This window comes from Peromyscus maniculatus, chromosome 6 (assembly GCF_049852395.1).
Source record: "Peromyscus maniculatus bairdii isolate BWxNUB_F1_BW_parent chromosome 6, HU_Pman_BW_mat_3.1, whole genome shotgun sequence".
Lineage (NCBI taxonomy): Eukaryota > Metazoa > Chordata > Mammalia > Rodentia > Cricetidae > Peromyscus > Peromyscus maniculatus.
Genome location: NC_134857.1, coordinates 78120214 through 78134298, shown reverse-complemented (window position 1 = coordinate 78134298; position 14085 = coordinate 78120214). Strand labels below are relative to the sequence as shown.

Sequence of the window (14085 nt, the reverse complement as noted above, 5' to 3'; positions counted from 1 at the left end):
GGCCCGGGATCTGTGAACTTCTGACGCCCAGCACTGAAGGCTGACAGGAGCAGGGAGACAATGCAGGAGAGGACACCAGGGGTGAAAACGCGAACCGGCTGAAGTACATTCTGACGGACAAGAGCCTCGTCCCCTCGCCTGCCTGACGAGAGCTGCATCTGTACAGAGGTTAACGGCACTCCGTTATCTGGAGAGACAGAAGCCGGTCTGTGGCTGACTGGGACAAGGAAGAGGAACGGAAGGTAAAGCAGCAGAGGGGCTTTCGTTGGAAGAAATTATGTTCTCCGTGGTTGATGGTTTGGGTTATCATTTTGCCCAAAGTGGAGGAACTGTACAATTAAAATACTTGTAGGTTCTTTCTTATGTTTACTGCCCTTCAAAAGTCTGTGTTCTCCCAAAGCCACACAGCGCTCTCCCTACTGTGTCAGGAATTAAAATGTAGAGAAATGCTTACAACAGATTCTATGACTTTAATTCCTAAAGACAGTAGCTTCAAAATGAAGACTCTAAACTACTAATGTCTGGTACACTGACGTCCGTGTGAGGGGCACAGTCTACACTGCACGCCTCCCTCCCTCTGAGTTTTCTCTCCCTGGGGGCAGGGGTTGGGGGTGGGCGTACGGTGCACAGGGACAGGTGTACTCACTGGCAAGGCAGTCATTGATGTCCTCCTCACAGTCCACACCACTGAAGCCTGGAGGGCACTCACACATGTAGCTGCCCTGAGTGTTATGGCAGAGGCCATGGTTCATACACGGCTTGGAGACACACTCGTCAATGTCAACTGTACATCTCTGACCTAGAAACATGGGACAATGAAGAGCCACTCTTTGGAACATGATTCCCACAAGAGTCGAGGCAGGGGGTGAGCTTAGGCAGGAATGAGTTTCAGGGCAGCATGAGCTGAGGGTGAGCTGGATACAACTGTTCAACAGGCACCTGACTTACGCAGGGGGTCCCTGAAAGGCGTCTATGTCCCTGAGAAATTCCTGCCAGCTGCTGTTCCTAACTTTAAACTCTTGGGTTGGGGTGTCTCAGCTGGCGGAGGACTGTGAAGATGAAAACTGGGAAGGTGTCGTGAGCTTTTCCAGCTAGCAACTCCTGTGCACAGATTACAGGCTTCACAAGCTTAGGGTCTCCCACGTCACCCCACATGTCATCCAAGGATCCGGTCGCCTTATTCAAAGTTCGGAATGTAGCGTTCGGCATCGTTACCTTGCCAGCCAGGCGCACACAAGCAGGTGAAGCTCTCGAAATTGGGTGCCGCTTTACAAACAGCACCGTTCTCACAGGGGTTTGGAGAACAGGGGGCCAACACTGTCTGACAGTTCTTGCCTGGAAAGCAAATGGCAGTCTGTGGTAAAGAGTCAACCAAGGAAAAGAGGGTGTCCTGAGACTGTAAACCCAGATTCCAGTCTATAGCAGAAGAGAAGAACTGGTCCTTTCAATCTTGGCCCAATGCAGCTAACCTGGTGACCTCAGGCAGATCATTTCTCTCTCTGAATCTTCTTCATAAATAATAAGAAAATTAGGGCAGCATGACTCACAGAGGATTTCTGTGGATTAAGTGCAGTGAAATAAGAAATGCACTGTCAATCCCTACTAGAACAGAGTGACCCCTCGGCCTTTGCTGGGCCACTACCTCTGCTCTTACCACTGGGGCTGGCTGTATAGATTTGGACCCCGGCACCAATCCAATAAGATTGGTTCTTCATCTCCCCAGAGGGCTCAGCTCAGTCTCAGAGGTGCTCTGACAGGAAGCAGCTGGTTGCCAGGCAACCTCTACTATCAATGGGATGCTGACATCTGCCCACCAATGAATGCTTCCTGCCTTGGTGTACTGAGTGCAAACTTAGAGGGAAATTAAAAGAAATAAAAATGATTTCATTAAAAGGGGATCAAGCTATGTCTTTAAATCATATTAGTTTTTAGAAGATGGATTGTAAACCCGATCTCTCCACCCTCATGGCGGGTAGCAAGTGCCTTTACCCACCGAGGCATCTCGCAGGTCCACTCACTTGTTTCCGAAGTCGTTACCACAAAATCCACTTTAACAGCCATCCCAAAATGTTGTGTGCAGAAAGAAAGACGGATTACCAGGAATTTTCTCCACAGCATCACGTCAAGTGTCAAAAAGATGGGCACCACTGAACCAACTAGGTGCCAGGCTCAAGACATATATAACTTAGAAGAACCAAACACTACAACACTGAGGATGTAGTAGAGCCCTTGCCTAGCAGGCATAAGGCCCGGGGATCAATCCCCACGTACTACCACCAAAAAAAAAAAAAAAAAAAAAAAGATTAAAACCCCACAAACACCAAAAAAGCATAAATAAAACAAGCTGTTTCGCTGCCACCATGCTTCCGCAAAGCTCAAGATGTGGCCCGTGAGACCACAAGCCACCAGACACTGGGTCCTCAAAGCAGCATCTCTGACCTGAGTGACTGAGACTCAGGTGCTTGCACTGCCTAGCACTGGGCCTGCATCCCCCCCTGGGCCTGCATCCCCCCCTGGGCCTGAATCCCCCTCCAGCCCTGCTGGTCTGCAGCACCCACCTGTGTGAGGCAATGCACAGGCCTGCTGGTCTGCAGCACCCCCCTGTGTAAGGCAATGCACAGGCCTGCTGGTCTGCAGCACCCCCCTGTGTGAGGCAATGCACAGGCCTGCTGGTCTGCAGTACCCACCTGTGTAAGGCAATGCACAGTGGCAAGTGTAGCCACTGATGTCATCAAAGCAGGTTCCTTGGTTCAGACAGGGGTTTGAGGCACATTCATTAATATTCACCTGGCAGTTGTAGCCTGTAGGGGAGAAGGGGGAAATGCGTACACCTTAAAACTGTCAGCCTCTTATTACCTCAAGTACCGACCAGTTCTCTAATGGTTGGTGGCAATCAGATGTCGCAGAAATGACAATGGTAAAAGAAAAGCCAGTCAGAACTGTGGAAGGTCAGAACTGTGAAGGGAAGGCCTGGAGGCCTAATGCCTCTCCAAACACAGTGAATTCTCCACAACGGACCAAGAACTCATTATGGCTGAAAAGCTTGCTGCTGTGTCTACACATGGGCCCTTTCTGGTCAGACTATGGGAAAACTCATTAGGAAAGCCTCTGAAAGGTGTCCACTCTTCCACCTGTGTGCAGTCTCTACAATCAGAAAGCTATGGCTCGGAGCCTTAGAAAGAGTTTTCTCCTAATTCAAGGAAGAACATTTATTCCCACTAAAAGATAGGGAGAGGAAAACAGTGTAACAATAAGAGGGAACGAGGCAGCACCAGATATCACCCACCTTTGCACCTTCAGCATGGCCCACACAGACCCTTAACAATAGAAATGCCAGAGCACCGTGAGAAAGGGAGACAGAGGCCTGGGCGAAATGGTGTCTACAGCTCACTGAACAAGTTTTGATTTTATATTCTCATTTCCCACTGGGTCACTGATAAGTAAGTTCCAATGAGATTTTTAAAAAAATGAAAGTGCTTTTGAACCTACAAGTTTCTTGGCAAATGTGATACAATATACCAGAACATTAATGTCTAAAGTAGAAGCTCATAAATTTGTTTGGTACTGCCTGAGAATCCTTTTTCAGAAATAGTTGGTATTTGTGCTGGGTAGTTTTATGTCAGCCTGACCCAAGCTGAAGTCATCTAAGAGATAGGAACCTCGACTGAGAAATGCCTTCATAAGACTGGGTTGTAGGCAAGCATTTTCTTAATTAGTGATTGATGGGGCAGGGCCCGGCCCATGGTGGGTGGGGCCATCCCTGGGCTGCTGGTTCTGCATATTATAAGAAAGCAGGCTGAGCAAGCCAGGGGAAGCAAGCCAGTAAGCAGCACCCCTCCATGGCCTCTGAATTATCTCCTGCATCCAGGTTCCAGCCCTGCTTGAGTTCCTGTCCTGACTTCCTTCAGTGATGAAGAGTGATGTGAAGTGTAGGCCAAACAAACCCCTTCCTTCCCAGCTTGCTCTTTGGTCATGGTGTTTCATCACAGCCACAGAAACTCTGAGACAACATCGGAAACATTTGGGATTTTTCAGGTGTTGGATAGAGAGAAGATTCTTACAAATAGATGATGAGCTACTTAGGGGATGTGATCATATTTCCAATGTACCTTTTACACACATTTAATACAATATGTTAGAGTAATATTGTACATGAAATAAAGTTTCCTGAACTTTTACTTCTTGTTGGTGTTCAAAAAGTTCCTGATTTTGAAACACTCCAATTCAGAGTTAGGGATAATCAGCCTGTAATCAAATCGAGTAGTTCTAAAACAGACTGAATGTCAAACAGCCCAACACAAAGACTAACAGTAAAATAAATTTGAGATTATTTTTCTGCTATAATTCCTCTGCTCTGTATTTTTCCAGAAGACCACAGGATACTGGCTATCCAGAATAGCTCATGTGTAGGAATTTGCTGGGAAGGTCCTGAGCCCACCAGAGAACCCAGCGACAGTAAGTACCATGTTTTCACTCCACTTCCAAGAAGCTATCTGACTTATGACAGAATCAAGTCTTGGCCAAGGAGCTTCAATCAGACACTCCAACTTAGGCTATCGGGCAGCATGCACCTTTCCCCACAGAGCCATCTTGCCGGCCCCTCAGTGGAGCCTTAACTGTTCATCTGAAGTATTCTTGTCCCTCCGGTCTACCTCTCTGGTGGGCTGAAGGCAGAATGATATCTATTCATGCTTTTACTCCCCGAGCGTCTCAGGAATCCTAATTGCTCGGTGTCTTCACTGTATGCGTAAACAGGAGTAACAAGAAGAACTGGCCACAAAGACAGGAGCGGAGCGGCGGGCAGCACAGTGAAGCCCGAAGCGGGTTTGGAGAGCCGAGCCTGGCTCACCTTTGAAGCCCTTCCGGCACGTGCATCTGTAGCCGTTCACCAGGTTGCTGCACGTTCCTCCGTTCTGGCAGGGGTTGGAAAGACACTCGTTTTTGTCCACTTCGCAGTTGATGCCGACCCAGCCTGCATCGCAGACACACTTGTAGCTGCAAGAGGACAAGCGTGCTTACTGTACGAGGACAGAGGTACAACTGAGTCACGAGAAACACATAAGAGATGGGTGAGACTAGGTAGTTCCATCAATTCTCTTTGTTGTGTCTGATATTCTGGGCACAGGGTCTTACTCTGTTGCCCAGGCTGGTCTGGAACTCACTATGTAACCAAGGCTCGCCTCAAACTCATGGTAATCCCCCTGCTTCAGCCTCCCGACTACAAAGATTACAGGAGTTACCTCATTTTCATTTTCCTATGGTCTGTACTCACATCACCGTTCACATGGAGAGAGTCACGAATCTATCTAGCGTGCTCAGTAGAGAGACCTACCTGGTGCTTCCCTGGCTCACTAGGACACTGGTGAATTGCAAATCTAAGCAATGGTTTGCCAAATATACCAGGCCAATCTGCCGGAAACACTAACACGAACGAAGCGCAGAATGTGCCATCTAGACATCGGAAAGAGGCCAGTAGCAGAGCCCACTCAGGCTTGCTGAGGGCTGACTGGAGTCTTACTGGCCAGTCAGGCTTCGTTCTGATCAAAAACCCTGCCTCAGAATGCACAGCATTGAGCAAGAAGAGGCAAAAAACTGAAGAGACCTAAAATACATACAATATCTGATTTGAACATCATTAGCACTTAAATGTGGTATCAGATCAGTTGGAGGAGGGGAAGGGGGGGTCAGCTGGGAAGAAGGGAGCTGGGGGTGGGGGAACTGGGGAAGGGTGTTTTGAAGGTTGTCATATTCTGGATCAGAAATCCGACTTAAGCCATTAAAAAAACAAACTTATCTCTAAGACATTCTCCTTTCTTTTAGCCGCTGAAGGTTTGGGAAGTGGCAATACCCATGCTGTTTTATGACAAGCATGTCTTACGACAGAGTTTATGGCAGCATCTCCTGACATCTAAGTCACTCCTGTCCTAAACCCATCAACAGGCCACACAGTTCCAACGGCAGGAAAGCTGCAAACACATTATGCCAACTATGTCTAAAGTCAGCTGAGCCACTTCTACCTCAGAGTGCACAGGTGCTACGTCAGAACGAGGAGAGGCTGTGCGGAGGTGTGTGTGTGTGTGGGGGGGTGTCAATCTAGAACATTCCTCAAATCCCAATCCTGTAATCTAAAACACAACTGCCAGATTCATGAACCACCTGGACCTTCCTGTAGGGTCCTCATTGATTACCATGTAAAGGAGACAGTCCTCCTTATTTCCCAAGAAAGTTGTCAGTCCGAGAAGACAGGCCGGCTTCCGTGGGCAAAAGCAGTGAGACGTGGAAGACTTCAAAAGACCATCAGAACCTTCACCTAAGTATCAGGTGAAGTTCCCTGTGTTGTGCTAGCGTTTCCTTCAGCGGGGTTTAGAAGCCAACAGGCTCAACCACAGCACGGGAGCTACTCACCCACTGAGGCCTCCAGTGCAGTTTCCATGGATACAGGGACTGCTCAAGCACTCGTTCACCTGTAAATAGCAGCTGGGATGATGGGGTCCCTCGGGGCATATGCAGCGGAAACCATTCACGTCATTGATGCATGTTGCCCCCTTGCGACAGGGATTGGAGGCACACTCATCGATGTCAATGTTGCATCTCTGCCCTGTGGGGGAGGGGCGGCGTTACTCAAATTTAAACCCTCAAGGAACAGGGTTAGAATGAGGAGACACACAGGCGGACACTCTTCACCAAGGCAGGCTGCAAGTGCCATAGGGCACTAGCGTTAAAGTTCAAGGAATAACACTGAAAAGCATTTCATGCCATGCAGGGAAGGCACGAGGATTGCGATTAATAAGGAGGCAAAGTTGTTAACACCACCAGAACCGCACTGCGACACTCTCAGGCAGACTGCTTCTACCCTGGGAACTCAGAACTTCACAAGCACTAAGGAGAACAAAGGTCACCAAAGACCGCTAACCCTCCTGGCGCTGCCGTGTGGGTATGCTGACTCAGCCTGACACGCATTCCGTCGTTTTTACTCAGTCAACTTCTTACATTTCTATCTACGGCGAATCACAATTAATTGGAAGATGAACGGACTGCTCAGTTTCATGTTAAACTGATGAAAAAGAATAGCTGTTTTGGTTTTATTCTTAAACTAAGGTTAACCCATTTTCTTCCTCTGTAAAGGAGTCTGTAAGCAAGCATTTACTACCCACCCCCCCCCACCCCCCCCCCCCGATGCTTGAGAAAACATGTCAGTGACTCCCAGTCTATACCAATGGTTTTCTGCAATGTACAAAAATCTCGTTAAAGCAGGATTTCTAAGGCTGGAGAAATGGCTCCGTGGTTAAGAATGCTTACTGCTTGTCCTGAGGACCAGAGTTCTAGCACCCATGTTAGAGAGCTCCCAAGTGCTTGTTACTCAGCTTTAGGGGATCCAATGTCCTCTTCTGGCTTCCATAAGAACCCACAAAAAAAAAACCCATAAAAAGAGGGAGGGATTTCTAGGCTCCACTGCCACAGACTGCGATGGTTTGGACCTAACAACCACATTTCCCATGGTTTGTGTGGTTCAAACCCTAGGGCCTCTAAAAACCCTGGTGCTGCGGTCCAGGAAATGCAAGCGGGCACGCTGAACTTGGAGAACTACCTGCTAGAGCCTCCCCACCCCGGCCTTAGGCAGCACAAAAACTGCGGACCAAGCACAGTGTCCTGTTACAGTCCCAACAGTTGAGGGTTAGCATTTTAAAATGTTAGGAAAGGAAACTGTCCCCTCTAATGCCATGAGTGAAATCTAGCAAGCCTTATGAAGGAATGAAGTATCAACTTCAAAGTACAGTGTTCTGAATCAGGTTGGAAAGGTTTTTAAAATTAATTTTAAAAAGAGTAACACGATATTTATTTAGTTCAGGAAGTTCCAAATGAAAGAGACACATTCTTTAAAGTAAGGCATTCGCAGGCTTCCGGCCTCCCATGCACTCTGAACCATTACTGGTGGTTCCTGTGGTAAAGCCCCACAGTCTGGGAGAGTCGCCATTTCCTCCACATGTCTTGCCTCAGTCTTCCAAGTGTTCAGATGAGCCACCTCACTTTTTAAATCTATTTGTGTGTGTGTGTGTGTGTGTGTGTGTGTGTGGTGCCGGGAATAAAACTTGGGATCTGCAAGCACTATACCACTAAGCTATATCCCCAGACCCTCACGTGCCTTTAAACAATTTCCAGAATAAAGCTTTAAGTCATCTTGATGTGAGTGAGCACAAGTACCTGCTTATGCATTCTATTACTGTACGTTTCTGTTTACACTAAGGGAACCAGTCTTTAGTGAATAACAGCATGCTGCATTACGGACTCCGCGGTCTAGGCTGGAGAGCAGGAGTACTCTACTCACTGGCCAATGTGTACTGAGAATTTCTTCTGTCCTAACGACTGCTGAAGGATGAGAAGGAGGGTCCCTGCCTGCTGGGGGGCGGGTGCTTTCTCTGTAGCTCACTGGTTCACCAAACTGAGGGCGGAACAGCTCCTTTAAGGATGATTAGGAGAACTTAGGAAGACAGTAGATTTGAGGGGGGGTGGGGGGGGTGGAGCTTTGTGTTTGTTTTCTGGAGAATAGTTTTGGGTTTGTTTTTCTTTTCTTTTTCTTTTTTTTTAAACTTGGAATTGAACCCCAAGCCTCACGTACACTAAGCAAGGACTCCACCCTGAACCGTGAGCTTCACGCACACTAGGCAAGGACTCCACTCTGAACCCCGAGCCTCATGCTCACTAGGCAAGGACTCCACCCTGAACTGTATCTTGAGCCCTGTTTTTTGTTTTGTTTTTGTTTGTCTGTTTCTTACTTTTCATTTTGAAACAAGGTCTTACTAAGTTGCCCAGCTGCCTTGAATTCAGTCTGTGGTCCAGGCAGGCATTGGACTTGTGACAACCAGAACAGCTGGGATTATGGGCATCTGCCGCCAGGCCTACAATCCAAACACCATGAGTGGCTTTGGAAAATGAAAAGGAGTTTATAGGATCACATGATGCCTGACCTTCTCCCAGCTAACCAGAGCACCAAGAGCTCCTGGGGGAACAAAGAACAGGCGAGAATCAGTCCTGGATTCCTTAAAAAGAAAAGAGGCGAAGGCCTCCCTGGATCTTTTAAAGCTTGTATGAAAGCGGTAGGGGAAATTATTAAAATAAAATAGAAGGAAAAAACCCAAATAACCTCAGAGTTATTGCTCATGAATCTTGGACATTTCCAGCAGCAGATTTACAAAACAATCTCTTGGACCAGAAAAGAGTTCCCAAGAAGAGGGCACCACCCAGTAACCAAAACATTCCACCTCTTAGTTATGTAGTTTCATGCTACACCTTGTGTTTATTTAAGAATATTTTTAGCCTATGTGCTCCCTCTTTGACCCTGTTGATTTGCTGAATGTTAAAAACAGAGAGAATATGATTCACTGACATTTAAAAAACTAAGTCCGGTGAGAAACCTTACATAAATCCCAAAGGAAACCACAACGAGCTCCTCCCTGGCCGTGCAGTGGGAATGAGCCTGGGCTCTGGGGTCAGATGCCTGGGGCAAAACCCTGGCTGCAGGGCACTGGGAACACCACTCCACCTCTCCACTCTGGCCTCTCAATACCAGACCAAGACAGTCAACCTGGTCCCTAGCTCGGAGTAATTCGTTCATATAGACTGAGCCTTCTCTTCCTGCTACAATTTCAACCACACTGCATTCCAACTGGCCTGTGCATTTTACTCAGCTCCCACTGGATCTGGGAGAACAGCCTTCAGGATGCCCAGGTTCACCAGGCTACCTCAGTGGGTGGGAGGCATGGGACCTTCACCACTCTGGCTTCTCAAGTGACCAGGAAGAACCGAGGTCTGCTGGAGCCACAAAACGTTCCTGTCAACTGTTGTGGTCATACCACTGGCATAGAGAAATTAGGTACCCAGCTAGTGAACGGCAGGCATTCTCTTCACCTGGCCCTGGATGTCCTTAGACTCTGCTAAAAGCCCTGAAGTGGGCTGCTCACCTGGGGAGCAGATGCCCATATGGCAATAACTGAAGGATAATATCATATATGCCTCCTTGTGTGTGGTACTGTCCAGAAAGAGGAGAATACAGAGTGCATCCTCATGATGGGATTTTTACCATACTTAGGTGTCGGTGAGGGCCCAGGCTTCCTCTGGAGCCTCAACAGCAATTTTACCAGAAAAGTAAATGACAGGGTTAACAATAACAAGGAAAAAGAAGAGAGAAATGTGTGGACTGCATTTCACCAATGGGCACAAGGGCAAATTCTCTACAGGTTCACACTTAAGGAAGAGTTACAATGCAATATTAATTTACTTTCTTTTCATGGGCAAAAAGATCTTGCTTATTCTAGCCAAATTCGGGTGGTCTCCTCAAATCATGCCCTCCCCAAACAGGCTCCCAGAAGAGGCAGGACCCCAGGGTAAGTAGTCAGTGTTCTCATGCACGTTTACCTCGGATGCAGCTTTACAGAAGCACTGGCCACTGCCTGGAGGGAGACAAAGGTGGCTTTGGAGGCATTAACTCAAGCACAGTGATGTTAAGTTACAGTCTACTAGGAATTCTCAAGTAGCAAGAAACATGTGGCCTGAAAACGCTAAAGGAAATTGGGTGTTTGCATTTGGGAAAGGTCTGGAAACAGAAAACTGGTTCAGAAGTACAGAAGCAGATCACAAACTTTTCAGAGATGCCGAGAAACAGGAGACAGGTGGAAAGGTGATTTTTCACTTAGGGGCCCCTTTCCCAACCCGATGGGGCTAAAAGGGGCCCCCCTCCAAACGCAAGGAGTATTACCTGTGAATCCTGGGGAGCAGACACAAGTGTAACGATTGATCCCGTCTACACAGGCTCCGTGCATACAAGGGTTGCTGGCACAGTCATCAAAATTAATTTCACAATTAAGACCTGTAAAAGAGCCCCAGAGAAATGATTCTGTATTACCACAGGAATGCCAGCACTTCCGTCCGTGGTGCTATGTGGTCAGAAGTCCGAAGGGGATCCAGACAGTCCTAACAGAACGAAGCAATGCTTTGCCAAGTACAGTCCACAGAATCCAGGACTGAGAAGCCAAGAGGTCTAGACTACTCATACTGAGCCATGATTTGTCCCTTCTAGTCTGTTGTCATGGTAACTGTACAAAGGCAACATAGGTAAAATTGAAAGCATCTTAGCCAAGATCCTGGCAGCAGGGCCCAACTGTAGACTCCTATCTACACATCCACAGCCAAACAAACATGTACCTGGTTCACCTAAGAATAGCTTCGGGGAAGAGGTTAAAATTTGTCACCTTATAACTTGTTAACTCTCAGCCCTCAGACTGAGAAAGCATCAGAGCCAGGAGGGGCAGCCACAGCTTCAACTGTGAGCTGAAACAGCAGCATTCTTCCCAGAATCCCATCTTCAGTTAAAAAACAAACAAACCCCAACACATAAATCAAGGCTAATTATTCTGGAATACTTAGCAAATATTAAGTGAAGGAAATAAACCCATCATATTTAGTAAAATAGCTGATAGTATTTTGCACCTAAAATAAAATTTGAGCTTTGAATTCAAATTTTAGAACTTGTATCTATCACCTTAAGCTTGGTGATTACTGTAGGTACTGAGATAAAACTCCAGATGCATCTTGTGATGCTTGGCTCCTGGTCTGCTCTGCAGATGAGTGACAGTTTGGCTACATTTACATGAGCTTGGTAGATATGAGTAACTAAACAGCAGGGATACATCGATCTTTATAGTTGCCATGGTTATGTAATGGTAAGATAAAACAATACTCCTATTACATTAGTTAACATGCATCTGAGAAAGCTCTGTGGGTACCATAGACTACCTTGTGGTATAGAAAGTCTAAAAATAAAAACTTATAGTAAGAATATAGGCAGGTGAAACTTCTAGACCTGATGTCACCATGCTGACTCACCCACAAACTGTATTATCTGTAGGTGGATCAAATATTTATCAATAATGACCACCTCTGTGCTAGTTCCAGAATGCCATGCAGTCTCTCTGTGCTGATGAGGCTAACCTCACTAACCATGACTGAGACACTAGCTAGCGTCTATGCTCCTGTACACAAGGAGATCCTTCTAGCCTTTAGCCCTCAATCTATGAAGACAGTCCCACGAAGCCCCGGCATGCCAATGCAGCTCTAGCCCTGGGCTCATGGCTCACTTGAGCACGAGCATCCCTACTCACACACCTGCCCTTTGAGACCGCAGCTCTGCAGCTGCCCTGCTCGGGCGGCCCTCTCCCGAGGTCTGTGATTCTATCGTTTCTTGCAGCCTGTAAGAGGCTCCTATGCCGTTGCTGAACTGTCTGCTTGGCTGTTCTTCCTTAACAATTCTTTATGCCAGAACAAGCCATTTTGGGTCACTTGAAACCCAAAGGAACTCATCACTTCAGCGGTTTATCATAAAAGCACAGACAAGAAAGGGCCCAATGGTGACTCTGAGCCTCTCTCCCTTTAAGCATCCAGATGGTGAAAACCACAGGGACGGATGCTGTGATGATCCCTCCCAGACATCAAGCTACCAACAGTGACTGCCTGACACCTGGATCAGACATTTCTCCTCGACAAGTCTACCAACAGCGTCTCCTAAATGGACTCTGCAGCCAGGTCCCCGGCACATGCCAGCTCCTCTCCACTAACTACAGACCAGCAACTCTGTATGCTGCCTGCAGCTCTTTGCTCTGTTTCTGCGAACAGCTGCAGCATGGGATCTGGACTTCCTCTGCATGCTGCCTGCTGCAGACCGTGAATAGCAACTTCTTGCCTCTGGCCCCCGGAGGAAAGTCTACCTGATACACTCTGGCACAAGGGTAGAAGCCCAGAGGAAAAGAAGTCCTTGCCAACCCACCACTCGCCAGGTTTCCAGTGATGTCTGTCACAATGAGGAAGACGGTGGCCTAAAACAGCCCCTCCATTCTACGGGCATCCATTCAGCTGCTTGTAAATCTCTCACATTTCTTTCGCACTGCAGTTTCTCATGTCTGGGGACCAGCCCGGAAGCAAATTGCTTTTGGAAGGTTTCACAAAGCTCTATTCAGGCCTTTGAGGGAGTTATCTAAATGTGGGGAGGGGGCCCACATTCTCAGCTGTGAAGGCATGGGATGTTTTTCGTATGCTTGAGCAATTCAAAAAGGACTTTGTTTTCAAACTTGGCATGTGTGAGGCCCTGGATGTAGACCAGGGCCTTTGACAAGTTTGAAGAAATGGATTTGAAGGGACACAATAAAATCAGGGCAGTTACCCACTCCTCTACCCCTGCCCCCTCCATAGGGCAACTTCCTTAAGTCCAGGATGACTCCCCAACAAATCACCCTGTGTACTGGCAGGTTCCCTGCTCAAAAAGGCTCACACTGGTTAATCTTCCACTAATACATTTTCCTTTGATCTTGGACACAGTGTTTCTCTGTCTAGCTACAGTTGTGTTCCTCATTCCTCTAAAAGGTAAAATGGGACCCAGGGAAACCTGCAAAATGCTGCTCCCTGACCAAATGACTCCAGAACTCCTGATTAAGGGAGAGCTGGCCCTCATCTAGCCAGCAGAACCCTTCCAGGTTCAGGTAGCCACCCAGGAGCCCTGGAAAAAGAGCTGGCACCTTGGCAACTACCAAGGTGTGAGGCTAAGTGTCCCCTTCCCTTAACTTGGCCTGAAATGCCCAAGGCCCCACCAGACACAGGGCTAGAAGAAAGCAGTCACATAAGACTGACGATGCCAGAGAAAAGACCCCAGAGCGCGGGAGGGAGGGAGGGAGGGAGGGAGGGAGGGAGGGAGGGAGGGAGGGAGGGAGGGAGGGAGGGAGGGAGGAACTTTCCTACCTGATGTACCCGGTTGGCAATTACACTGGTAGCCATTCACCAGGTCGATGCAGCGTCCTTCATTCAAGCAAGGGCTGCTGTAACACTCATCAATTTGGTCACTGCAGATGGCCCCCATGTACCCAGGGTTGCAGATGCAGGTATAGGAATCAATCCCGTCCTGACACTGGCCGTGGTGGCAAGGATCTGGGTCACAGTTGTTGATGTTCTCATCACACAGCACACCAGTGAAACCTGCAGAAGGAAGTTTCCTGAGGGGTCTTCAAAACCAGGAAACACGCTGTGTTGACCCCCAAAGGCAGT

At 47.8% G+C, this 14085-nt stretch overlaps 1 protein-coding gene across 1 annotated transcript in view; it reads right to left on the bottom strand.

Moving 5' to 3' along the window:
* Notch2 (notch receptor 2) overlaps positions 1–14085 on the bottom strand; it is a 144331-nt gene that overhangs the window by 32412 nt on the left and 97834 nt on the right. Inside the window, exons 11-17 of the mRNA XM_076574653.1 lie at positions 13783–14016; positions 10754–10864; positions 6406–6598; positions 4850–4995; positions 2688–2801; positions 1216–1335; positions 647–799 (exon numbers count right to left, since the gene is read on the bottom strand). Of these exons, the coding sequence (XP_076430768.1) occupies positions 647–799; positions 1216–1335; positions 2688–2801; positions 4850–4995; positions 6406–6598; positions 10754–10864; positions 13783–14016 (1071 nt within the window). The remainder of the gene's footprint in view (positions 1–646; positions 800–1215; positions 1336–2687; positions 2802–4849; positions 4996–6405; positions 6599–10753; positions 10865–13782; positions 14017–14085) is intronic.